This window comes from Pan troglodytes, chromosome 11 (assembly GCF_028858775.2).
Source record: "Pan troglodytes isolate AG18354 chromosome 11, NHGRI_mPanTro3-v2.0_pri, whole genome shotgun sequence".
Lineage (NCBI taxonomy): Eukaryota > Metazoa > Chordata > Mammalia > Primates > Hominidae > Pan > Pan troglodytes.
The window spans coordinates 82,244,992-82,272,141 of NC_072409.2; the positions used below are offsets into that span (position 1 = coordinate 82,244,992).

General features: G+C 43.3%; 1 protein-coding gene and 1 long non-coding RNA gene across 9 annotated transcripts in view; one reads left to right on the forward strand and one right to left on the reverse strand.

The window, feature by feature from the left end:
• The window catches only part of PRSS3 (serine protease 3), a 68,477-nt gene extending 42,792 nt beyond the window's left edge, over positions 1–25,685 (reverse strand). The window contains exons 1-5 of one of the 8 annotated variants that reach the window (XM_063788700.1): positions 25,562–25,685; positions 24,742–24,891; positions 24,150–24,280; positions 22,783–22,909; positions 21,450–21,672 (exon numbers count right to left, since the gene is read on the reverse strand). Coding sequence is in view for 3 of the 8 variants with exons in the window: in XM_016960742.4 (XP_016816231.1) it covers positions 5,401–5,596 (196 nt within the window). In the remaining 5 variants the exon portion in view is untranslated. Of the gene's footprint in view, positions 1–2,265; positions 2,476–5,400; positions 5,643–21,449; positions 21,673–22,782; positions 22,910–24,149; positions 24,281–24,741; positions 24,892–25,561 lie in introns of those variants that run through there. The other 7 variants (XM_054658773.1, XM_016960742.4, XM_024345612.3 and 4 more) reach the window with 7 other exon arrangements.
• LOC104007844 (uncharacterized) lies at positions 6,596–22,788 on the forward strand. The gene is made up of 3 exons (XR_682183.5): positions 6,596–7,234; positions 17,605–17,733; positions 22,706–22,788. It is a non-coding gene; the product is annotated as an uncharacterized LOC104007844 (long non-coding RNA).
• Positions 25,686–27,150: the final 1,465 nt, after the last annotated feature.

Below are 27,150 nucleotides of genomic sequence, written 5' to 3' on the forward strand. Positions count from 1 at the left end.
AAAAGTGACATCTTAAATGGGCACAAGCTCAAAAAGCAACTGCGTCTTATGGGGCCTGACTCTTAGACACTTTTGGGAGCCTTCTTTAAGAAAAAGGCGTAAAATTACAAAAACTGTACATAATTGGGTATGAAAGTACATATGTATTCCACAAGAGATGGCCTAGACAGAAAAAAAAAGTGCGTATGTATGTATGTATTTAGAATGAGAAAATAAATCACAACAGACAGGGACCGTGGAGGTTCTAGACTCTGTCTTTTCAGATGTGCTTAGAAAATTTACCCCAAATGCTTCTTGATGGCAGCCTGGCTTTTCCTCCCCACTCAACAGCTCCATGCAATTAGTAGCACTCAGAGGGCCCCCATGAGTTTCCTTGGCTCCAGGAAATGAGTTCTTGGAGATGAGTTCTCAAACAAACGACTAAAGAAAATGTAGCAATTCCTACACCCCATTCCATGGGGTGGGAGGAAAGACTGGTCAAGAAGGGGAATGTAAAGATCATGGTGTATCATGTGCCTTAGTTGGGAATAATATACACACCAAACATTGACATATCAAAAATTTAGGATATAACCGTATTGGGAACTTAAAAGAAAGGGATGTGAAGGTGAGAGGGAGGGTGGGGGTGTAAAGGAGCAAACCCTCATCCTTCTTGGTAGGATGTCAATAGATGTTACCCAGAACTGGAAAAGAGAAGAAGAAATGGCCCGTATTTGCATGCTATTTAGGATATGGTAATATCAGAAAAACACAACCCAAAGCATTGAAAGTAATTGCCACTAGGGTTCTATACTCGGTATAAACTCAATAAAAACCTTCTACAACGAACGACTTCTAAGACTATACATTGATTTATGTTGACCAAAGTAGAAAATTAAAAAATAAAGTAATATCCTCAAGAGGAGTGAGGCAAAAAGCTAACGGAAATAAAATAAAGGCACTTCTGCTAAACTACCCGACATTCGGTGTTTCTCAAAATGTATTCCCGCAACCACCTGCCCTCAGATGACCTGGCGTGCCAGTCCATAATGGAGATTTATAGACCCAGCCCAGACCTACATAATCAGCAGTTCTCAGAGTGGTCCTTGCACTCTACCATTTAAAAAAGTTCCTCTAGACCCACTGCATTACCCATTGCTTTTTAGTAAAACAAACAAAAAACCAAAACAAATAACAACCTATTTAGAGACAGGATCTATGACTCATAAAACACACTACGGCAGATGCTGCTAGCTGCCTACCCAATGTTCATTCTCCCCCCTGCCTTATTAACAAAATTCCTATTTTGTTATTATTATTATTTTTTGAGATGGAGTTTCGCTCTTGTTGTCCAGGCTGGAGTGCAAGTGGCATGATCTCGGCTCACTGCAACCCCTGCTTCCTGGGTTCAAGCGATTCTCCTGCCTCAGCCTCCTGAGTAGCTGGGACTACAGGCGCCTGCTAGCACGCCTGGCTGATTTTTTGTGTTTTTAGTAGAGATGGGGTTTCACCATGTTGGCCAGGCTGGTCTTGAACTCCTGACCTCAGGTGATCCACCCGCCTTGACCTCCCAAAGTGCTAGAATTACAGGCGTGAGCCACTATGCCTGGCCCAAAATTCTTATTTTGATGTATTGGCAACGTGTCTGTCTAAAACACTAGATTCTCTCAGGTTCCCTCACCGTTAACAGTGTGTATGTGATATGGTTCTGGCCAATGACATGTAAGAAGTCTTTTGGGGTGGGCTACCAGAAAAGCTATTATTATTATTATTTGTTATAAAGAAGGATAAGCCAGGCGCGGTGGCTCACATCTGTAATCCCAGCACTTTGGGAGGCCGAGTGGGGCAGATCACAAGGTCAGGAGTTCAAGACCAGCCTGACCAACATGGTGAAACCCCGTCTCTACTAAAAATACAAAAATTAGCTGGGCATGGTGGTGCACACCTGTAATCCCAGCTACTCGGAAGCTGAGGCAAGAGAATCACTTGAACCTGGGAAGCGGAGGTTGCAGTGAGCTGAGATTGTGCCACTGAGTGAGACTCCGTCTCAAAAGAAAGAAAGAGATGAGAGAGAGACAGAGAGAGAAAAGAAAAGAAAAGAAGAGAGAAAAGAAAAAAAAGACAAGACACGACTCTTCTGGAGCATGCCTCTGCCCGTCTTTCTGCTGCAACTTGGGGAAGTGAGGATGAGAGCTCCATGCTAAGGAGGGTGGTGCGGGAAGACACAAGGAGCCTGTCTTAGATGAGTTCATATCGGAACCCCTTTCCCAGCCCCAGCCTTCTCACCTCCAGACTTCTCCTTCTCTGAGAAAAACAAACTCCTTACTTGTTTAAGCCGCTGTAGTAGGGTTTTCTGTTCTTGTAGCTGAATGAACTTCTAATGACATCTCACACTTTTTCAGATGTTTATCTGACATATTGACCACATTTTATGTATGCCTGCTATGGGCACTGTGCTAGGAATAAGACAAGTAAAGCTCTGTTTGTCATGGAACCAGGAGAACAGTTAGAACAGAAGTTAGAACTTTAGCCACTATAATAACGGCTACAGTTAGAACAGAAGGTACATAGGCATTTCAGGCCGGGATTCAGGGAGGTTATGTTTGCTGTCACAGACCTCAAACCAAAAGAGTACATCGAAATAAGTCACTGGATTTATACATTTGGCAAATTCTCAAGGGACCACATGACAGAAGGAGCAATAATCTGAACATTGTTTTTAGCTGCAATTCTCCAATGAAGTAGATTTGGGGAAGCAACATGAGGTACTTGCTTTATTTTTCTTAAATCTGGTTTTTTTCTTTGAAAAACCACAACATTGGACTTGACAGTCTTTAAGGTTATACCCAACTCTAAGATATTTTTGTAATTATATGGAACAAAGATGGGAATGAAATATACCAAACGAGAGTTTCTAAATTTAGATTCTGACGGTTCAAGTCAGAAAACATATTAAGTGTTCAGGAAAAACAAATCACAATCTTCCATCACAAAATTCAGCAAGAACAACAAAAACCACTCCAGAGGCAGCTGTGGTATTCTGGAAGGAATGCTGGTTTGAGTTCCGGCTCTGCCATTTAATTACTGGCTAACCCTGGACCACATACACAATATCTCTGTTTCCATCTCCTCATTTTTGAAATACGGATTCTAATCTTGCCTGAACAGTGCTGTTTACAAACATCGCCTTGTGCTCTATAAAGCCCCATTATGATTTCAACAACCAGCAAGACAATGGCTTATGATATCTAAGTCCTGGCAAGGAGAATGCGGGTGTGTACCTTGCTATATTCAGTTGAACTCTGCATCACATACAGAAGGCTGATAGACCCTTTAGCTTTCCTTTTTCCTCCAGCGGTGTAGTTTGTGGTCATTTAATTTGTACACAAAAGAACAGAAAAGAGAGATAAAATTCGCTAAAATTCAGATAGTCTCTTTGTGTTTGTTTCTAGCCTCAGTGAAGGTTTCGGGGAGAGGGCTGGCTGGTTAAAAGGGTAGAAGCTTAAGAGTTCAAAGAAAGTGTGAGGAGGACAGCACTCACCTGTGGCCTCTAATTGTTCATATTCAGTATGGTCTCATACTGGGAATAATCTAGTGTTTGTCTTATGATCTGTCTACAGAAACAAATATGGAATGTGTCTATAAGTACCACTAGTTGACACACTAGTGACTTTAATTCTCTTACAATAAAATGTTTTGCAATAGCAAGGACTTTGGCTAGGGGAGTGACTCTGTGTGGTGAAACTGTCCTCACCCATTTTACATTTGAGGAGAAGAGATAATCTTTTGATCACACCCAACACAGTTAACATGTGTACTTTGAACAGCTAAGTATAGCAGCTGATGTTTAACTGAAGGTAGGGGGGAGATGAGAAACAGAAACAACTGGTGCCAAATGTGAGATTCAATAACTTTGCCTCGGCCATCACAACCAACATCAACCAGAAGGGTGCGGGAGGAACTCACGGAATAAATGGGAACAGGTGTGGCCTGAAGATAAGTAAGTGGGGGCACTGTTTCCATCTTCATGAAGATGTGAGAGGAAATCAAAGCTCTTTAAAAAGAAGGAAATGGAATGCTTGGCTCCTGTAATATCAGAACAAATAATGCACAGCCAGAGGTCATGCCTCACCTTTTGCTTATCTCAGGCACCTCTGCTTGTAAAATCAGTGGGCCATATTCAATGAAACCTTCATTTCAGTTCCATATCTTTTCCCAGAAACCCCAGGAACAGAGGGAGCCAATATCCTTATTAAACCAAGAAGTTCGCAGTCACGAAGAGCTAAGTCTGACGCCACTGGGCCCCTACCTAACCACGTGTCCTGATTCTTTCCGTAATTTCCCACTGCACAACACCCAGGTTATACTGAAAATATAACACATCTGGTTAAAAACAGTACACGTTTCTCGTGAACAATAAGCCATCCTTTCTATAAAATGAGTGTAAAATTGCAGGTAAAATGCCGTTGGCAGGTCTGTTTGGAAGGCTATGCCACCCTAGGAGACAAAAAGGTGAGGGAGGAGGAAAACGGCAGACACGGCAGAAAGCAGTCGAAGAGAACGTGAAAGAAGTGGCCATTTCTGCAACTTTTAGGAGAGCTACCTGCCCTCAAATTTTGAAAGGGTTTCTATTTCTTAAAGTGCTAGGTTTCCCTGGCTGAAACTCACATCTTTCTTCCCTCTAGGGCTGGATCTAAGCTTCAGAGGTTGTTTCTCTGGCCCTAGACAGGGCCACCCCCGCAAATTTCTCCCCCACTGCGCCTGACATCCGCTTCCATCCATGGCTCCATTAACGGAAGCTAAGCACTGTATCGGGGGACTTTATCCACCGCCCAGTATTATTAGATTCCAGGCTTCCTGGACTCAGGAAAGGATCTGGCTCATGTATTTGTGTATCGCAGCTAACAAGGAAAGGCAGTCAGGGTACCAGTGCCCAGAGCTATGTGAGCTGTGACTGGACACAGCTCAGGGGCCAGGTGGCATCCCTGGGGGCGCGCGTCCCCGGACTCACGGGGCAGACGGAGGCCCGGGGCTTCACACCTTCCCCTCACCCGGCAACGCGGCAGACCTGACTCGCGGGGGACTGAGCAATATTCATTCCAGGGCCGCGGCCAGCCGGACATAGGCACTCGGGGGCGGTGGGAGTAGTGTGCGCATCGGTGCCGCAGCCCGGAGGGGGCCCCAGGTGGGCTTCCGCGACACCAGGGCCCTCCATCCCCTCCCGTCCTCCCCTAGCGGAGCCTCCATCCCTGTCCCAGAGCCCCTCCCAGTCGGTATCCCCTCCCTGTCCGCGTACCCTCCCCCGCAGGTCCCATGCGAGTCGGAACCCCCTCTCCATCACAGCCCCGTTCCTTGGCGGGGCTCCCTCTCCCTTCGAGCCCTCCTCCAGGTTCAAGCCCCCTGCGGGTACTGACGTCTGACCTGTGCCCAGCGCCTCGCAGCCGTCTGCATCCCGCGCCGCGCGCCAAGTGCGTCCACCCAGAAGCGGGTGCAGCTCCAGGCCCGCCCCGCCCCGCCCCGCTGCGCCCCGCCCCGCTCCACTCCGCCAGGCCTGGCAGCCGCCAGCCCCTTTCAACACTTGACCGCCCTTCCCGGTCCCGGCCAGCGTGCGGGGCATCTGTCGTCAGGTCCGCACATCCTCCAGGCCCTTGACCTTCCCTTGGAGATGTCTCTGGCCCCGGAAACTCCCTAGGCTGTGTGCTTCAGGAGAGGCTGGTTCCTGAGTCACCCAGGAGGACTGCAACCAACCGGGACCTCCTGGGATGCAAAGAGATCGCAGGGCCTGGGAGGCGGCGAGGACCCCGAGCACAGGCTGTGGCTCCGAAGAGTGTTTGTTACCAAGCCAGGCAACCACTGCGAACACACCGGAGAAACAGCCACGGATCACCGTCCAGCAAAGGAAGAAGGCACCAACGGTCCATCAGGGACCACAACCCAGTTTTTCTAGTTTAAATTTGGTGGCTAAGTTTGAGTGTCACATAGTTCATTCATTCCTTCATTCATTCAACAAATCTGCCATGTTCCCATCTGATAACAGATCTGACAGGTGGGCACAGTTCTAGGTGCTGGCAATAGAGCTGAGAAGGAAACAAAGTCCCTGTCCCGGAGAAGGCGGCTTCCTGCTGAGGAGCGCATGACTTTCTTTGTGGTATTGTGCTGTGGCAGCAGGGTCCTTTTCTGTAAGCTACTGAGAGGTGAAGCCGGCTGGGCTTCTGGGTCTGATGGGGACTTGGAGAACTTTTCTGTCTAGCTAAAGGATTGTAAAAGCATCAATCAGTGCTCTGTGTCTAGCTAAAGGTTTGTAAACATACCAATCAGCACTCTGTAAAAATGCACCAATCAGTGCTCTGTGTCCAGCTAATTGGTGGGGACTTGGAGAACTTTTCTGTCTAGCTAAAGGATTGTAAAAGCATCAATCAGCGCTCTGGGTCTAGCTAAAGTTTTGTAAACACACCAATCAGCACTCTGTAAAAACGGACCAATCAGCACTCTGTAAAATGGACCAATCAGCACTCTGTAAAATGGACCAATCAGCGCTCTGTAAAATGGACCAATCAGCAGGATGCGGGCGGGGCCAATAAGGGAATAAAGGCTGGCCATCGGCGCCAGCTTTCCTGTTCGGGTTCCCTCCCACCTTGTGGAAGATTTGTTCTTTCGCCCTTTGCGATAAATCTTGCTGTTGCTCACATTTTAGGTCCACGCTACCTTTATGAGCTGTAACACTCATGGTGAAGGTTTGCAGCTTCCCTCCTGAAGCCAGCCAGACCAGGAACCCACCACAAGAAACGAACAACTCTGGAGCCGCCATAAGACTCCCTGTGGCTTTAAGAGCTGTAAGACTCACTGTGAAGGTCTGCGGCTTCACGCCTGAAGTCAGCCAGACCACGAACCCACCGGGAGGAACAAACAGCTCCGGACGCACCATCTTTAAGAGCTGTAACGCTCACTGCAAAGGTCTGCGGCTTCACTCATGAAGTCGTGCATAGACCACGAACCCAGTAGAAGGAAGAAACTCCCGACACATCTGAACATCTGAAGGAACAAACTCTGGACACACCATCTTTAAGAAGTGTAACACTGCGAGGGTCCGCGGCTTCATTCTTGAAGTTAGCGGGACCAGGAACCCATCGGAGGGAACCAATTCCGGACACACAGCCTCGTGGAATGGTTCTGCACAGTGTGTGTGTGTTTCCCGTCAACCCTGTGCACACTATTAAAAGAACACAAGCGCTAAGGCTCCCTCTCAGACCTACTGGTAAGAATCCAGGGCTGATGCACCTATTAAAAGCTTTTCAGGAGGCTGGGGGAAGTCGGGATTGAGAACCACGGGTCTAGATCTCTAAGATGCCTGGCAGCTTATCCCACTGTTGAGGGCACTGGCAATCAGGAAGGGCTTCATGGAAGAGATGTTTGTATTTGGGTTTTAAAGCAGGGCCACAGATAGATATTAGCAGTGCAGAAGGACACAGGATCCGATGGGCAGCCTCTTGACCAAATGGCTCTCCCTTTCTATAAAGTCAAAGAAAATCACTGTGAAGGATAAAGCATTAGCTGGAGCAGATCTTTCCCTGGTAAAACAGCGTGAATGGGATCTGGTGGGAGGTGGTAATGGCCAAGAGGTAGTGTCATCAGTTAAAATCATAATGGAGTTGTGCACCTTAGAGGGAGGATGGGCCGCAGCCAGGAGCTGGGAGGGCATCTTTTAAATTTACTGTCAGCTCAGGAACTTAATCACACATCTCATCCTAGCACTTGCTCACAACCTTTGTTTTAGAAATCGTTGATAGAGTGGAGTCCTGGATGCCTGTTACCCTGGGAGAGGCTATCCTCTGTCCCCAGATCCCTTTTATGGACAGGCATTTTCTTTTTTAATATTTACCTTGCCTACAATGATGAAACAAAGGTGTGACCTTTTAATTGTATAGTTCAATTGTGAGTAGAGATGCTTTTATTTATTTTTTTTTGAGACGGAGTTTTGCTCTTGTTGCCCAGGCTGGAGTGCAATGGCGTGAACTCGGCTCACCACAGCCTTGGCTTCCTGGGTTCAAGTGACTTTCCTGTCTCAGCCTCCTGAGTAGCTGGGATTACAGGCATGTGCCGCCAGGCCCGGCTAACTTTGTATTTTTGGTAGAGTTGGGGTTTCTCCATGTTTGTCAGACTGGTCTTGAACTCCCGACCTCGGGTGATCTGCCCACCTGGGCCTCCTAAAGTGCTGGGATTACAGGTGTGAGCCACCTCGCCTGGCTGAGATGCTTCTTAATATTAAAAAATCTAAACAAAATAATTTCTGCTTCAAATTATAATAATCAGGTACCAGGACAAAACCAGTTTTGTGTGTGTGTGTGTGTGTGTGTGTGTGTGTGTGTTGAGACAGGGTCTCACTTTGTTGCCCAGGGTGAAGTTCAGTGGTGCAATCATAGCTCACTGTAGCCTTGACCTCCAACGCTCAAGAGATATTCCTGCCACAGCTTCCTAAGTAGTTGGGACTACAGGTGTACATCAACACGCACGGCTAACGTTTACATTTTTAAAAATTTCAATAGTTTTTGGGGAACAGGTCATTTTTTGTTAAACGGATAAGTTCTTTAGTGGTGATTTTTGAGATTTTTGTGTACTCATCACCTGAGCAGTGTACACTGTACCCAGTGTATAGTCTTTTATCCCTCACCCTCCTCTCACTTACCCCTGAGTCCCCATAGTCCTATATATATATATATATATATATATATATATATATATTTTTTTTTTTTTTTTGAGACAGAGTCTTGCTCTGTCACCCTGGCTGGAGTGCAGTAGTGCAATCTCAGCTCCTGCAACCTCTGCCTCCCAGGTTCAAGCGATTCTCCTGCCTCAGCCTCCCGAGTAGCTGGGACTACAGGCACGTGCCACAACGACTAATTTTTTGTATTTTTAGTAGAGACGGTTTCACCATGTTAGCCAGGATGGTCTCAATCTTCTGACTTCATGATCCACCTGCCTTGGCCTCCCAAAGTGCTGGGATTACAGGTGTGAGCCACTGCGCCTGGCACATTGTGTCATTCTTATGCCTTTGCATCCTCATAGCTTAGCAAACCCTTATAAGTGAGAACATAGGATATTTGGTTTCCCAGTCTTGAGTTACTTCACTTGGAATAATGGTCTCCAACTCCCATACAAATTGCTGCAAATGCCATTACTTCATTCCTTTTTATGGCTGAGTAGTATTCCATGGTGTAAATATATCACATTTTCTTTATCCACTTGTCAGTCGAGGGGCATTTAGGCTGGTTCCATATTTTTGCAATTGTGAATTTTGCTCCTATAAACAAGCAGATGCAAGTGGCTTTTTCATATGATGACTTCTTTTCTTCTGGGTAGATACTCAATAGTGGGACTGCTGGATCAAATGGTAGTTTTACTTTTAGTTCTTTAAGGAATTTCCATAAAGTTTTCCATGGTGGATGTACTAGTTTATATTCCCACCATCAGTGTAAAAGTGCCCTTTTCATCACATCCATGCAAACATCTACTATTTTTTGACTTTTTAAATTATGGCCAGTCTTGCAGAAGTAAGGTGGTATTTCATTGTGGTTTTAATTTGCATTTCCCTGATAATTAGTGATGTTGAGCATTTTTTTTCATGTGTTAGTCATTTCGTTATCATCTTTTGAGAACTGTCTATTCATGTTCTTTGCCCACTTTTTGATGGGATTATTTCTTTTTTTCTTGCTGATTTGAGTTCCTTGTAGATTCTGTAGGACGCATAGTTTGTGAATATTTTCTCCCATTCGATGAGTTGTCTGTTTACACTGCTGATTATTTATTTTGCTGTGCCGAAGTGTTTTAATTTAATTAGGTAATATCTATTTATTTTTGTTTTTGTTAGATTTGCTTTTGGGTTTTTGGTCTTGAAATCTTTGCCTAAGCCAATGTCTAGAAGAGTTTTCCCAATGTTATCTTCTAAAGTTTTTATGGTTTCAGGTCTTACATTTAAGTCTTTGATCCATCTTGAGTTGATGTCTGTATAAGGTGAGAGATGAGGATCCAGGTTCATTCTTCTGTATGTGGCTAGCCAGTTATCCCAGCACCATTTGTTGAATAGGGTGCCCCTTCCAATTTGTGTTTTTGCTTTCTTTGTTGAAGATCAGTTGGTTGTATTTGGCTTTATTTCTGGATTCTCTATTCTGTTCCATTGATCTATGTGCCTACTTTTATATTGGTATCATGCTGTTATGGTACTGGTATGAATCTTGTAGGATAGTTTGAAGTCAGTTAATGGGATGCCTCCAGATTTTTTTTGCTTAGTCTTGCTTTGGCTATGTGGGGTCCTTTTTGGTTCCATATGAATTTTAGAATTTTTTTTCTAGTTCTGTGAATAATGATGATGGTACTTTGATGGGAGTTGCACTGAATATGTAGATTGCTTTTGACAGTATGGTCATTTTCACAATATTGATTCTACCCATCCATGAGTTTTGTCATGTTTCCATTTGTATATATACGTATATATGTGTGTGTGTGCGTGTGTGTGTGCATGTGTGTGTGTGTGTATATATGTGTGTATATATATATATGTGTATATATATATATATATGTGTGTATATATATATATATATATATATATATATGTATATATATATATGATGGAATACTACACAGCCCAGGCTGTTGCCCAGGCTGGAGTGCAATGGTGAGATCTCGGCTCACTGCAACCTCTGCCTCCCAGGTTTAAGCGATTCTCCTGCCACAGCCTCCCAAGTAGCTGGGATTACAGGCACCTGCCACCACACCTGGCTAATTTTGTATATATACGTATATACAAATGTCAGTTTCCATTTGTTTGTGTCATCAGTGATTTCTTTCAGCAGTGTTTTGTAGTTTTCCTTGTAGAGGTCTTTTACCTCCTTGGATATATATATGTGTGTGTGTGTGTGTGTATATATATATATATATATCATAGATAGTTTTTATTACCTTGAGGTATATCCCTTCCATGCCAGTTTTTCTGAGGGTTTTAATCATAAAGCGATGTTGAATATATATAATATATATATTATACATATATATAATTAATATATTATATATATATATATAGCAGCTGTTGTAAAAGGGATTGAGTTCTTGATTTGTTTCTCAGCTTGGTCATTGTTGGTATATAGTGGTGTTACTGACTTGTGAACATTGATTTTTGTATCCTGAAACTTTATTGAATTCATTTATCCAATCTAGGAGCCTTTTGGATGAGTCTTCAGAGTTTTCTAGGTATACAGTCTTATCATCAGTGAACTGCAACAGTTTGACTTCCTCTTTACTGATTTGGATGCCCTTTATTTCTTTCTCATGTCTGATTGCTCTGGCTAGGACTTTCAGTACTATGTTGAATAGAAGTGGTGAAAGTGAGCATCCTTGGCTTGTTCCAGTTCTCAGGGGGAATGCTTTCAACTTTTCCCTGTTGAGTATGTTGGCTGTCAGTTTGTCATAGATAGCTTTTATTACCTTGAGGTATGTCCCTTCCATGCCAATTTTTCTGAGGGTTTTAATCATAAAGCAATGCTGAATTTTGTCAAATGCTTTTTCTGCATTGATTGGGATAATAATATGATTTTTGTTTTTAATTCTGTTTACTGGGCATAATATCACATTTATTGACTTGTATATCCCTGCATCCCTGGTATGAAACCCACTTGGCTATTGCTGTCTTATCTTTAAAAAATTTTTTTTCATAAGTTATTGGGGCACTGGTGGTATTTGGTTACACGAGTAAGTTATTTAGTGGTGATTTGTGAGATTTTGGTGCACTTATCACCTGAGCAGTATACACTGCACCATATTTGTAGTCTTTTATCCCTTGACCCCCTCCTACTTTTCTCTCCAAGCCCCCAAAGTCCATTGTATCATTCTATGCCTTCGCATCCTCATAGCTAACTCCCACATATCAGTGAGAACATAAGATGTTTGGTTTTCCATTCCTGAGTTACTTCACTTAGAGTAATAATCTCCAGTCTCATCCAGGTCACTGCAAATGCTGTTAATTCATTCCTTTTCATGGCTGTGTAGTATTCCATCATACACACACACACACATATGTATACGTATAAAAAACCACAGTTTTTTTTAATCCACTCATTGATCAGCGTTTGAGTTGGTTCCACAATTTTGCAGTTGTGAATTATGCTGCTATAAACATGCATGTGCAAGTATCTTTTTCAAATAACGACTTCTTTTCCTCTGGGTAGATACCTAGTAGTGGGATTGCCAGATCAAATGATAATTCTACTTTTAGTTCTTTAAGGAATCTCCACACTGTTTTCCATAGTGGTTGTACTAGTATACATTCCCACCAGCAGTGTGGAAGTGTTCCTGGTTCACTGCATCCATGCCAACGACTACTGTTTTTTTTTGATTATGGCCATTCTTGCAGGAGTGTCTTCTTTTGGAAGACAATTCTTGGTCGCTACTGGGCCTTAGTAGAGACTGAATGTTTGACCATGGGCTGCCAAGTTACCATGCAACCTGAGCTGCCCATCATGAACTGGCTGTTATCTGATCCATCAAGTCATAAAATTTGGCATACACAGCACTCCATCATCAAATGGAAATAGTACCTACGTGATCTGGTTGGAATAGGCCCTGAAGGCACATGTAAGTTACATGAAAAAGTGACCCAAATGCTCATGGTATCTACTTTTGCAACACTGCCTTCTCTCTCACTGCCTGAACCTTTGGTGTTACCAGGAGTTCCCTATGATCAATCGATAGGAGAAGACTCAGGCCTGGTTTGCAGATGGTTCTGCACAATATGCAGACACCACACAAAAGTGGACAGCTGCAGTACTAGAACCTCTTATTGGGATATCCCTGAAAGACAGCTGCGAAGGGAAATCCTCTTACTGGTCAGAACTTTGAGTGGAGCATCTGATTGTGCACTTTTATTGGAAGGAGAAATGGCCAGACCTGTGATTATATATCAGTACAGACTGTGGCCAATGGTTTGGCTGGATGTTCAGGGAATTGAGAGAAACATGATTGGAAAATTGGTGACAAATTTAAGGAACAGGTATATGGACAGACTTCTCTGAGTGGGCAAAACACATGGTAATATTTGTGTCCCATGTGAATACTCACAAAGGGAATTTTAATAAGTGGACAAGATGACCCATTCTGCAGATACTGGTCACCCTTTTTTCCCCACCTACGTCTGTCATTGCCTAATGGTCTCATGAACAAAGTGACCATGATGGCAGTGATGGCGGTTATGCTTGGGGAAGTAACGTGGACTTCCACTCAACAAGGCCAATCTGGCTTACAGCCACTGCTGAAAGTCCAATCTGCCAACAGCAGAGAGCAACATTGAGTCCCTGATATGGCCAACATTGAGCAGAGACCAACATCAAGTCCCTAGGGTGATCACACAGCCACCTGGTGGTAGGTTGATTATGTGGGGACATTTTCATCATAGAAGGGACAGTGTTTGTTCTTAATGTAATAGACACTTACTCTGGATATTGTTTTGTCTTCCCTGCACACAATGCTTCTGCCAAAACTACCATCCATGGGCTTATAGAATGCTTTATTCATCATTGTAGTATTCCACATTGCATTGTTTCTGATCAAGGAACTCACTTTACAGCAAAAGAAACGGAGCAACGGACCCATGCTCGTGGAATTTGCTGGTCTGATTATGTTCCCCATCATCCTGAAGCAATTGGCTTGATAAAACAGTGGAATAGCATTTTGAAGTCTCAGTTACGACATCAGCTAGGTGGCAATTTCTTGCAGGGGTGGAGTGAAGTTCCTCAGAAGGCTGTATATGCTATGAATCAGTGTCCAATATAAGATCTTGTTTCTCCTACAGCAAGTCGCATTCACAGGTCAAGAGATCAAAAGACAAAAGTGGGAGTGGCACCACTCAATATTACCCCGAGTGACCCACTAGCAAAATTTTTGTTTCCTGTTCCTGACTTTATGCTTTGCTGACCTAGAGTTCTTAGTTCTAGAGGAAGGGATATTTCCATAAGGAAGGGATATTTCCACCAGGAGACACAATAATGATCCCAAGAACTGGAAGTTAAGACTTCCACCTGGCCACTTTGGGGTCCTCATATTTCTCAATTAATAGATAAAGAAGGGAGTTACAGTGTTGGCTGGGATGATTGGTCCTGACTACCAAGGGGGAAATTGGACTACCGTTCCACAATGGAGTTAAGGAAGAGTAAGTATATCCAGAATACAGGAGATTCCTTAGGGTATCTTTAGTATTACCATGCCCTGTGTTTTATGTCAATAGAAAACTTCAGCCCGACCAGGCAGGGCTACAGATGGCTCAAACCCTTCAGGAATAAAAGTTGAAGTCACCCTACCAGATAAAGCTGAGGTGCTTGCTGAAGGCAATGGGAATACAGGATGGGTAGTGGGAAAAGGTAGTTGTAAATACCAGCCATGACCATGTGGCCAGTTACAGAAACAAAGATGGTAATTGCCATGTCTATTTTCTCCTTATTTTGCTATAAACACATTTGTGTGTGAATCTTTGTTATCCTTCCGCTCTTATTCCCTTATCATGTAACATAAGGTATATTTATAATATTTTATATCATAGTATTTAAGTATTTTTAATTTAATTTTTTTTTTTTTGAGACAGGGTCTGGCTCTGTTACCCAGGCTGTGGTACAGTGGCACGATCTTGGCTCACTGCAGCCTCCGCCTCCTGGGCTCAAGCCATCCTCCCACCTCAGCATTCCAAGTAGCTGGGACTACAGGCACACACCACCGTGCCTGGCTAATTTTTGTATTTTTTTTATAGAGTTGGTGTTTCACCATGTTGCCCAGGCTGGTCTTGAACTCCTGAGCTCAAGTAATCTGCCTGCCTTGGCCTCCCAAAGTGCTGGGATTGCAGGTGTGAGCCACCGCACCCAGCCAAGTGTTAAAGTATATCAAAGAGTAAATATCTTTCAAGGATTTTACCTCCTCATCTGGGAAATAAGTTACTGTGTGTTTTTTATTGTATCCAGGGTAGTATTAAGGTAGGTGGAATTATGACCTATTATTTTTATTTGGAGAATAAGTTTGGTTTGAGGAGATGTGTATGGGTGCCAAGTTGACAAAGGGTGGACTTGTGATAATAAATTCTATGTGTCAACATGACTGGGCTGTGGGGTGCACAGTTAAACATAATTTTTGGTGTGTCCATGAGAGTGCTTCTGGATGGACCCAACCACTGGCTGAATTACAGCACTGGCCTTCCTGGGTCTCTGACTTGCAGATGGCAGATCATGGCACTTTTTGGCCTTCATAACCGTGTGAGCCAATTCTTCATATAAATCTCTCTCTCCCTCTAATATATTTATATATGTAAATATAGTTATATGTTGCCAATATATTTATATTAGTAAAATACTACATATTTACATATATAAATAATACATATACTGGATATGGTGGCTCACACCTGCAATATATTTTATATATATAAAATATATATAGTATAATACTAATATACAATATATATATATCCTATTCTTTCTGTTTCTTTGTAGAACTCTGACTAATACATGTGGGTTTATTTTCATTAAATTTGGAAAAAAAATGGCCATTTTTTTCAAGTATTATTTTCCTCCCCTCTTCTGGATACTCCAGTTATGTATATGTTAGGCTACTTGATATTGTCCCACAACTTACTGATGCTTTGTTTAGTTTTCTTCTGGCTTATATTTTCTCTCAATGTTTAATTTGCATAGTTCCTATTGCTATATCTTCAAATTCACAAATCTTTTCTCCTATAGCATTTAATCTGCTGTTAATCCTGCCAATGTATTTTTCAGTTTAGTTATTGTATTTTTCATTTCTAGAAGTTTAGTTAGGCATTTCATTTTTCTCCCAACTATACTCATGCTTTCTTGTACTTCTTGAACATATGGAGTGAATTTATAATTCTTGTTTTGATGTCCTTGCCTACAAATTCTAACATCTGAGTCATATATAGGTCTATGTTTATAGAATGATTTTTTTTTTTTCTGGTACTGGGTCTTATGTTCCTGCTTATTTGCATACTAGGTAATATTTTATTGAATGCCAGACATTGTACACGTTATGTTATTGGGTGCTGGATTTCTAAACATCCGTTTAGATACTTTTACACTGAGGGCTAATTTGGCCCCACTGAGGCAATATGCTTTTCAGAACTGTACCCAGTGCCCCACCGTTTTAGGAGATCTTCCCAAACCGGCTAGGGAAAACACTATTTCTGGTCCTGTGTGAACTCCTGAAATTGTTCTGCCGACTCTTCTCTGCTGTTCTTTCCCCAGCCTCAGTAGTCTCCTTACACAAGCGCATAGCAGTACTCAGCCCAAGTCTTGAGGGACTGCTCTGTAGATCTCTGGAACCCTCACTCTCTGCAGTACTTTTTCTTTGATACTTTGCCTCACAGATTTTTCTCATTTTGCCCTGCTGGAACTCTGAACTTTGTCTCCTTAATCAGTGAGACTGTTGAACTCCTGTTTTGGTTTCTTTTTTCTGTGATCAGCCTGGAAATTCTCCAGGCAGTGAGCTGGGGGTACTTGCAGCTCATCTCACTTGTCCTTCTCTCAGGGATCACAGTCTTGCACTGCCTGTTGTCCAATGTCTGAAAACTTTCACTTCATATATTTTGTCCAGCTTTTAGTTGTGCAAGGAGGGAAGGTACTTCTAGTCTCTATTATTCCATCATGATTAAAAATAGAATTCTGTTTTGGTAAACAGTTTTCATCATGTTTAGGTAGCTTCTCTCTATTCCTATGTTAGTTAAAGTTTTTATTAGAATGCTGTTAAATATTAGAGAAACACCTTTATACATTAATTCATAAAAGCATGTGGGCTTTCTTCTTTATAAATGTAATGATTTATGTAGATAGGATTCCTTTTGTTGGATAACTTTTGCATTTCTGGAAGGAATCTTTATTGGTCAAGTATTTTACATTATTAAAAACAGTAACAAAATGACTGACGTGATGGTAAGTCCCTGGATGACTGGTGTGTCACCTTAAGAGCTGCCTGTCTGGATTGGCAACATCCCAAGGGATTCATCACAAAGATTGGCCTGCTGGAACTTAAGCAGCAAAATGAATGTTTTTTTCTAATAGAGCTATTAAAAATTCTGATGGGCTCTTTGACAATTTAAAGGATTCTTTTTTACATTTGGAAGCATCTTTTCATTTTTTAGACTGATTGAAGTTGTCCCACAATGCCCTGATGCTCTTCTCGTTTGTTTTCATTGTTTTTTTTTCTCTTTGTATTTCAATTTGGATGGCTTTTATTGCTGTCTTCAAGTTCACAAATCTTTTCTTCTTAGTGTCTAATCTGCTGTTAATCTCATCCAATGTATTTTCATGTTAGACATTATAGTTTTAATTTCAGAAGTTCAATTTGGGTATTTAAAAAACATCATCTATAGATCTACCAACACGTTCAGTCTTCTAAATTTTTGATACAATTATATATCAATTACATATATATGTATACTATATATCATATAGGATACAATTATAATAACTATTTCCACTAATTCTATAGTCTGTGTCATTTCTGGGTTGTTTTTCATGTTTTTTTTTTCTCTGTATTAAGGGTCATATTTTCCTGTTTTTTTTTTCATGCCTGGCAATTTTTTATTAGATGCAAGACATTGTGATTTTGACTTTGTTGGATGCTGCACCTAAAGGTGGATGGAAGAGGAAGAGTCTTGGGGGCTACCATCCTGGCTGGAGAAGCTGGCACGAGGCTCCCTCTTGTGGATGCAGCAAGGTAAGAAAGTAAAGTGGACGTTCTCTTCTGGAGCAAGCGGCCTCCAGCTCTGCCTGTGGACTGAAACATGCACTTGCATGCTGTGGCTTAGCTGAGGGCTTGTAGCTCAGGACAGAAGCACTGATGGTGACAAGAGCAGGGGAGTGATACGGGAGAGGTACAGCCCCAGCCCCAGGACACAGCAGATCTCAATATTGGGAAGCAAGGAGTTCAGTATCAGTAAAGCGAGCCATAAGAGAGAAAGGAAAGCAGCTTTGCAGACAGAGGTGGAACCAATTGAAGGGAAGAGGGGAGCTCCTTGCAAAGAACGTTGCAGGTAGTGTCTAGAGGCTGTGGGGATCATTTTCAGGCCATCCAAGAACTCTGAGAAGATTTGGGGGAAGCCGGAATTTCTCTGTGGTTGCTAGGATGGGCTCAAGCCAGAGGCTATTTTTATTTAAATGCCATTATTTTTGTTTTTATTTTTTGATATTAACCCTGTCAGGTTAGTGAGCCTAGAGAACACCTGTTATAAATGAAATATAATTCTGAAATGTTAATGTGTGGGAAGGAACAAGTAAGGCTTGAGAAATATAACCTGGGCATATAATGATGCTAGAGAACTTATAATCTTTGCCTGAAAGTTTTGGATGCACAAAAGTCCCTTATTTTATTTATTTACTTAGTTCTTACTGAGATTGAGACAGTCTTACTGTATAATGCCTAAAGATCTCATGTAAGAGTGATACTAGCTGTTTTTCCCTATTAGTTTCTTTTTCTTTTCCTTTCTTTCTTTCTTTCTTTTTTTTTTTTTTTTTTTTTGACACAGTCACTCTGTCGGCCAGGCTGGAGTGCAGTGGCACGATCTCGGCTCATTGCAACTTCTGCCTCCCGGGTTCATGCCATTCTCCTGCCTCAGCCTCCTGAGTAGCTGGGACTACAGGTGTGTGCCACCACGCCTGGCTAATTTTTGTATTTTTAGTAGAGACAGGATTTCATCATGTTGGCCAGGCTGGTCTCAAACTCCTGACCTCAGGTAATCCACCCGCCTCGGCCTCCCAAAGTGCTGGGATTACAGACGTGAGCCACCATGCCCAGCCTAGTTTCTTTTTTTTAAAAAAAAATTATTTTATTTCCATAGGTTATTGGGGAGCAGGTGGTGTTTTGTTACATGAGTAAGATCTTTTTTTTTTTTCTTTTTTGAGACGGAGTCTTGCTCTGCCACCCAGGCTGGAGTGCAGTGGCGCGATCTTGGCTCATTGCCAGCTCCGCGTCCCGGGTTCATGCCATTCTCCTGCCTCAGCCTCCTGAGTAGCTGGGACTACAGGGGCCCACCACCACACCCAGCTAATTTTTTGTATTTCTAGTAGAGATGGGGTTTCACCATGTTAGCCAGGATGGTCTCGATCTCCTGACCTCGTGATCCACCTGCCTCGGTCTCCCAAAGTGTTGGGATTACAGGCATGAGCCACCGCGCCCGGCCACATGAGTAAGATCTTTAGTGGTGATTTGTGAGATTTTGGTGCACACATCACCCGAGCAGTATACACTGCACCCAAATTGTAGTCTTTTATCCATCACTCCCTTCCCACCCTTTCTCCCTGAGTCCCCAAAGTCCACTGTGTCATTCTTATGTCTCTGTATCCTCATAGCTTAGCTCCCACATATGATTGAGAACATAAAATGTTTGCTTTTCCATTCCTGAGTTATTTCACTTAGAATAATGGTCTCCGATCTCATCCAGGTTGCTGTGAATGCCATTAATTCATTCCTGTTTATGGCTGAGTAGTATTCCATTGTATATGTATACTGCAGTTTCTTTATCCACTCATTGATTGATGGGCATATGGGTTGGTTCCACATTTTTACAACTGAGAATTGTGCTGCTATAAACATATGTGTTCAAGTATCCTTTTCATGTAATGACTTCTTCTGGGTAGATACCCAGTAGTGGATACCCTAATATGTTTTCCAAACTTTTAGATTTCTCTTCTTCTTAGGGATGCTGATTATTCTTTGGTTTGGTCATTTAACATAGTCCCAGACTTCTTGGAGGCTTTGTTCATATTTTCTTATTCTTTTTTCTTTGTCTTTGTTGGATTATTTTGAAAACCTTGTGTTTGAACTCTGAGGTTCTTTCTCCTGCTCATTGCTTCTATTGCTGAGACTTCCCAGAGCATTTTGAATTTCTATAACTACATCCATTGGTTCCTGGAGTTTTGATTGCTTTTTACTATATGCTACCTATTTCATTGAAAATTTCTCCCCTTACTTTCTGTATTTTTTAAAATTTCCTTAAATTGGGCTTTTCCTTTTTCTGGCACCTCTTTGATTAGCTTAATAACTGACCTTAAGAATTCTTTTTCAGGTAAATCAGGGATTTTTTTTTTGGTTGGATTCATTGCTGTTGAGCTAGTGTGATTTTTTGGAGGGTATTAAAGAGCCTTGTTTTGTCATATTACCAGAGTTGGTTTCCTAGTTCCTTCTCATTTGGGTATGCTCTGTCGGAGGGAAGGTCTAGGGCTCAAGGCTGTTGTTCAGATTCTTTTGTCCCACAGGGTGTTCCCTTGATGTAGTACTCTCCCCCTTTTCCTAGGGATGTGGCTTCCTGAGATCTGAGCTGTAGTAAGTATTATCTCTCTTCTGAATTTAGTCACCCAACAGGTCTACCAGGCTCTGGGCTGGCACTGGGAGTTGTCTGTACAGAGTCTTGTGATATGAACCATCTGTGGGCCTCTCAGCTGTGGATACCAATGCCTACTCTGGTGGAGGTGGTGGGGGGTGAAATGGACTCTGTGAGGGTCCTTAGTCTTGGTGGTTTAATGCACTATTTTTGAGTTGGCTGGCTTCCTGCTGGGAGGTGGCACTTTCCAGAGAGCATCAGCTATGGTAGTATGGGAGGGATCAGGTGGTGGGTGGGGCCGTAGAACTCCCAAGAATATATGCTGTTTGTCTTCAGCTACCAGGGTGGGTAGGGAAGGACCATTAAGTGGGGGCAGTGCTAGGCATGTCTGAGTTCAGACTCTCCTTGAGCGGGTCTTGCTGTGGCTGCTGTGGGAGATGGAGGTGTGGCTCTGGCTGCTGTGGGAGATGGAGGTGTGGTTCCCAGGTCAATGGAGTTATGTTCCTAGGAGGATTATGCTGCCTCTGCTGTGTCATGCAGGTTGTCAGGGAAGTGAGGGAAAGCTGGCAATCACAGGCCTCACCCAGCTCCCACACAACCCAAAGGGCCAGTCTCACTCTCACCATTCCCCACTCAACAGCACCAAGTCTGTGTCCAGGCAGTGGGCAAGCAGGGCTAAGAGCTTGCCCCAGGCTACCAGCCGCCCAGCTGTGAGAGCTGTGAACCCTTCGTGCTTCCCTGCCTGTGGTCTGCACACAGGATTCACGCCCTCCCTATAGTTCTGGCCAGGAGACTTCTTGTTCAGTTGGAATTGTTACAAAGTTCAGCTGGAGGCTTCCTTCTCCCTGTGGCCTTTTCCCAGTGCCTCTGGTAGCCCTCCCCAATGACCCCTGGGAGGCAAGGCAGAAATGGCTTGCTAGGGCTCCCAGAGAGCCCACAGGGATTTTCCCACTGCTTCCTCTACCCCTGCATTTCACTCGGCTCTCTAAATTGACTCAGCTCCAGGTAATGTCAGAATCTTCTCCAGTGATCTAGATCTTGAGGTTCCCCAGTGAGGTTGTGTGTTTGGGGGTGAACGATGCCCCTTTCCCACTTCCATAGTTTGGGCACTCACGGTATTTGGGGTGTTTCCAAGGCCCTGCAGGAGCAATTCACTTCCCTCAGAGGGTCTGTGGGTTCTCTTGGCTTTCCTGATTTCTTCCTGCAGTCATTCTGGAGCAAAAGTTCGTGATGCAATACTCCACATGCTGCTCTGTCCATCTGAGTGGGAACTGCAATCTAGACCTGCCTCCTGTCTGCCATGATCCTCCCAGAGAGATAGTAGCTTTGACACTCATCTATGTGGATGAAAAAGCCACAGGACACTTTAATTTCTATTTTAGTATTCCTCATATATTTTCTGCATTCATTTACATGTCTGCCTCCCCAGCAACTTCTGTGCCATAAGAAGTTGTAATTACCATGTGCTGAGTGGCTACTAAGCGACAGATATTTATTTATATGTTTTATGTGGCTTAACTTACATACTCTTCTGAGAAGCTGTTTAAATTTCATTCTCTCTTATTTTCGTTTCCAGGTCTAGGAAATGGAGGCACAGTGAGATAAAATAAGTTGCTCAAAGCCATATGGCAATTAAGACTTGAACTGTAAAAGGGTTTTATTTTTATTTTTATTTAATTAATTAATTTTTTTGAGACAGAGTCTTGCTCTGTTCCCAGGCTGGTGTGCAATGGCGCAATCACAACTCACTGCAGCCTCAACCTCCTGAGCTCAAGGGATCCTCCCATCTCAGCCTCCCAAGTAGCTGGGACCACAGGAAGGTGCCACCATGCCAGGCTAATTTTTTATTTTTAGTAGAGATGGGGGTCTCACTGTGTTGCCGAGGCTGGTCTTGAACTCCTGGGCTCAAGCAGTTCTTCCATCTCAGGCTCCCAAAGTGCTGGGGTTACAGGCTTGAGCCACTGTGCCCGGCCTGTTTTTAATCTCTAAGTGCCCTGCATCTGCTCTAAGGAGTGTGGCATAGCCCTTGATAGTGGATAACTGAGTAACGCAGGTAGTTTGTATGAGAAGTGCAGTAACCACATGGTGAATGGAAGATGATGCTGTACACTTGCCTGGAGTTCACAGCTGGGACACTGTGGTTACCAGGACCCAGCTTCCAGAATGGCTGACTAAAACTAGAAAATGCAGACTCCACTGGGTCTTTGTGTTTCTGTTTTTTAAACGGGAAAATTAATTCTGCCATTTACCTTCAAAGAGTTAGTGGGAGTGACATAAAATTGTTGATAAAAATCTTTGGAAGTCTCAGTGAGGGGATCTGCTATAATGAAATAATGAAATAATTGATGAAATTATTTCGTTCATAAACAGTCTAAGGGCCAAGGGAAGAGAAGAGTGACATAGAATCTCCTTTCCTTGAGATCTTAGAATCACGCCTGCCTCCTTACCTCCATCCAGGACTGTTAAAAATCTCCCAAAGCAGAGACTTTTAGGCCTACATGTACTTAGCCTCCTCTTCCCACCTCCTGTTCATCTCTGTTTCCAATGTTCCACTGCCATCACTGCCAGGAAGTTCTGCAGAGAAGAATGAAGAAGAACCGTATGATCCTAAACATGTTCTCTGAAGATATTATCAACCCACCATTGGCCTTATTTACTGGAATGTTTTTATAACCTTTATTTGACACCTCTTCCCATCATTTAAAATAAATCTGGTGCTTCCCTGAATAATCTCTTGAGATTTGTACATGTCTCCCAGCATCATATTTATCCTTTTAACAAGCACACTCCTTCCACTGCTCAAGGCCAACTCGGGTTCACTACAATCAGGAAATCTATGTCTTGCAACAATCAGGTCTATATCAAACTTGAATTTATTTTCTTTTGTTTCTGAGAACTGTAATTCCACTCCAAGGCCTATACTGTACCCAACAGAGCTGCATATATGTTTAACGAAAACATGTCTTAGAATATTCACAATACTTCTACTACTTATGCCCTCAAACTGGAAACTACCCAAATACCGGAGAATAGAATGGATGAATGAATTGTAGTAATATTTATTGAATACAATACAATAATGATAATGAATTAACTGGAACTATATCCAAGAAGGATGAATCTCACAGACATTATGTTGGCTGAAATGAGCCAATCACAGAAGTGTACATATTCTATAACTGCTACAGAAAGTTCAAAGAACAGGCAAAACCAATGCACAATGTTAGAAGCTGGGATTGCATTTATCTTGGGGTAGGGGATGGAGTATTGGCTGGAAGTAGGGGTGAGGAGGCCCTCTGCTGTTTTTGTTGTATTCTCTTTATCTGGGTGCTGGTTTTGAGGGTGTGTTCACTTTGTGAAAATCCACTGAGCTGTAAACTTATGACTTATGTACATTTCTATATGTGTGTTTTTATAAAACTTACAGAAAACAAAGAAGAAATATATTGCCGTATATTGATTGGACTCTATTTTGGGCTGTCTTGGAAACTGCAGCTTGAAGACAGCTAGGCCTCAGCATATGCCCTGACCTCCTGCAATCTAAGCTCTGGATCCTGGTCAACTTTGGGAGAATAATCAAGCCAATTTTCAGAGAAGCAGTTTCTATGTCTTTCAGGTCCTTGTGTCCTAAGGGATTAGGAGCATTAGGGACCTGGTCTCAGTGTGATCCTGAGAGCTCATCCATTCTCTGGTCATCCTTCAAAGAAATGCCAGGCTCCTGAATTCATCTGCACAAACAGAGCTGGCCAGGCTACCTGCTGCCCACCATCCCATTGTCTTTCCTGCATTGTTCTGGGACTCTGGCCACACTTACCTTCCAAAATAACTGTGCAGTTGTCATCATTGTTCAGGAGACTATTTTGGAACACTGGCTTAGCTTGGTGACGTGTAGAGATCCAGGAAGGGCCTCAGCTGTCGGGAGGGAGGCCCAGGGCCATCAGGGAGCTGGGGGTGGTAAGAAGTGACAGGGATTGGGCTTCAGGAGGTGTGGAGGGGCCCAGGGGGAGCACCATTTCTGACAAGTGTTCAGTCTTGGTGTGGAGAATTGCAAAGAAAGAGGAGAAAGGATTTGGGGGGATTGGGTGCAGGTTGGAGGGAAGCTGGGAGGGGAGAAAAGAGTGAAGGAACATTAGATTGATTAGTGCTGGAGCAAGAGGTAAGGAGAGACTTCGTTCACAGAGGAGGGGCTGGGAAGTGAGGGTATGAGTTAAAGGGCACTAATGGTACGCTGACATTGTTTCAAGAGTGGTTTCTGTAGCCTGGAGGACTTAAGGACAGCTGTTGGGAATCTACGGGGTGATAGAAAAGTAAGTGGGAGAAAGGGGGTGTGATGATTGATGGGCAGCTTAGTGTCGAGTCAGGTGACATCCTGCCATGTTTAGCAATGTAATAGGTGGTCAGATGACCTCACAATCTTCAGGGCTGGGAGATGGCAGAACCTTCTCACAGGGGTTGTGACAGAGGAGTTGGGTAGATGTGTTCTCAGCGTAGATGTGTTCTCAGTGGGCAAAGGTGGAATTCCCTTCTCTTTTCTGTTTTCTCTTGACATCACAGGCCTGCAGAAACAGCATACCATGAGTTAAAACCCCTCAATTGCATGGGTTTTTGAACCCCCATGATTTGACAGGGTCTCTAGCTCTTTGAAAGTCTGCAACAAGACAGAAGAAAAGTCTGGGCTCCTGTGGGGGTGTTACATGTGCTTGTGTACAAATTAGCCCCCACAGGACTCTGCAGCTCCACGTTGCTCTGCTGGGCACTGGGGCCATGTGCTCTGTTGGTCTATGGGAACCTCTGTCTCCCTAGAGTTACAGTTTGAGAGGGGTTTCCAAAAAAGGTTGCTAATGTCCCAGGATTTTATGGACTTTAAGTAAAACTTATTTTTTTTCTGTTGTACTCAGAATGTTTTGAAGCTTTGTTCCTAGGTTACCTCACAGTGCCTGAATTCTTTCCTTTCTTTTCTTAGACATGGAGTCTTGCTCTCTCACCCACGCTGGAGCGTAGCAGCTATTCACAGGTGTGATCATAGCACACCACAGCCTCCTGGGCTCAAGCAATCCCCCTGCTTCAGCCTCCTGAGTAGCTGGGACCATAAGCAGGAGCCCATACCCAGCTTCAATTCTTCTTTTCCTACAATAAGTTCTGGTCCAGAAAATTTTGCAACTCACCCCCACCCTTCACTCCACAAAAAGACTTCCACTGGGATTCCTGTCAAAATGCCAGACTCACTTGAATCCCTAGGATGGATCCAGCCTCGGTTTAAGTGTAGATTCCTGCTTCATCTCAGAGCCTGGCTGTTTTGAGGAGCAGGTGGTTTTACCCATCCACCCACTGGCCCCTTGCTTCATTGTCTAGGCCTGTCCTTTCTCACCTAGTGTCCTAATCCCCTCCTCACTACCTCACAATGGAGAAAGCTCTGTGTTGCTTTCTTTCAGGATTTTCCTGCTTTTCAAAAGAGCTAGGGCACTATGTGCTTTCATGCAGGACCTAAGCAAATAAGGACATCTCAAGGAGATGCCTAACTCTTAACCTGGTGCCCACCCCACCCTGGAGAGGACAGTTCTTGTTCATAGTGTACACGATTGTTTATGTCAAAGACCCAATGAGTTTGCAAAGACCTCTTAGGACTAATAAGTGAGTTTAACAAGTTTGCAGGATATAAGGTTAACACACACACACACAAACAAATCAATTGTATTTCTATACATCAGCATATTAGGGTTCTCTAGGGAAACAGAACCAATAGGACACACACACACATACACACGTATATGAGGTACACACACACGTGTGTGTGTGTGTGTGTGTTTAAAAAGAGGGAGAGCGAGGCAGAGAGAGATTGGTTAGTTTTAAGGAATTTGCTTGTGTGATTGTAGGGGCTGGCAAATTTGAATTCTACAGAGCAGGCTGTCACGCTGGAGACCCAAGGAAGAGCTGATGTTGCAGCTCATGTCTGGAGGCCGTCTGCTAGTAGAACTCCCTCTTTTCCAAGGAACCTCAGTCTCTCTTCTCAAGGCCTACAACTGATTGGATGAGGTCCACTTACATTATGGAGGGTCATCTGCTTTACTCAAAGTTGATTGATTTAAGTGTTAATCACATCTAAAACATTTCTTCACAGCATCATCTAGACTGATGTTTGAGCCCAAACTGTCTACCATGGCGTGGCCAAGTTGGCACATAAAATTAACCATCAAGCTGGGCGTGGTGGCTCATGCCTATAATCCCAGCACTTTGGAAGGCCGAGGCGGGTGGATCACAAGGTCAGGAGATTGAGACCATCCTGGCAAACATGGTGAAACCCCATCTCTACTAAAAATACAAAAAAATTAGCTGGGAGTGGTGGCGGGCGCCTGTAGTCCCAGCTACTCAGGAGGCTGAGGCAGGAGAATGGTGTGAACCCGGGAGGCGGAGCTTGCAGTGAGCTGAGATCGTGCCACTGCACTCCAGCCTGGGTGACAGAGTGAGACTCCATCTCAAAAAAAAAAATTAACCATCACAACCAGAAATGTGTAATTGGATAGGAAAATTGAAAACCAGTACCACATAGAATACCAAAAAATGAAATAAACATCTTACTGAAAGCTACAAAATACCAGTGAAAATACTCAAAGAAGATATAAACAAATAACAAGAAACACCATATTTGAAGATTGGAAGACTTAACTTTAAAAAGTTGCCAATTCTGCCAAAACTGATACAGAGATTTAAAACAATTCCAGTCAAAATCTCACCAGGACATATTGTTGTTATAGACAAGCTGATTCTAATGTTTACATGGAAAGTCCAAGGACTAGAATAGCTAAAACAACTTTGAA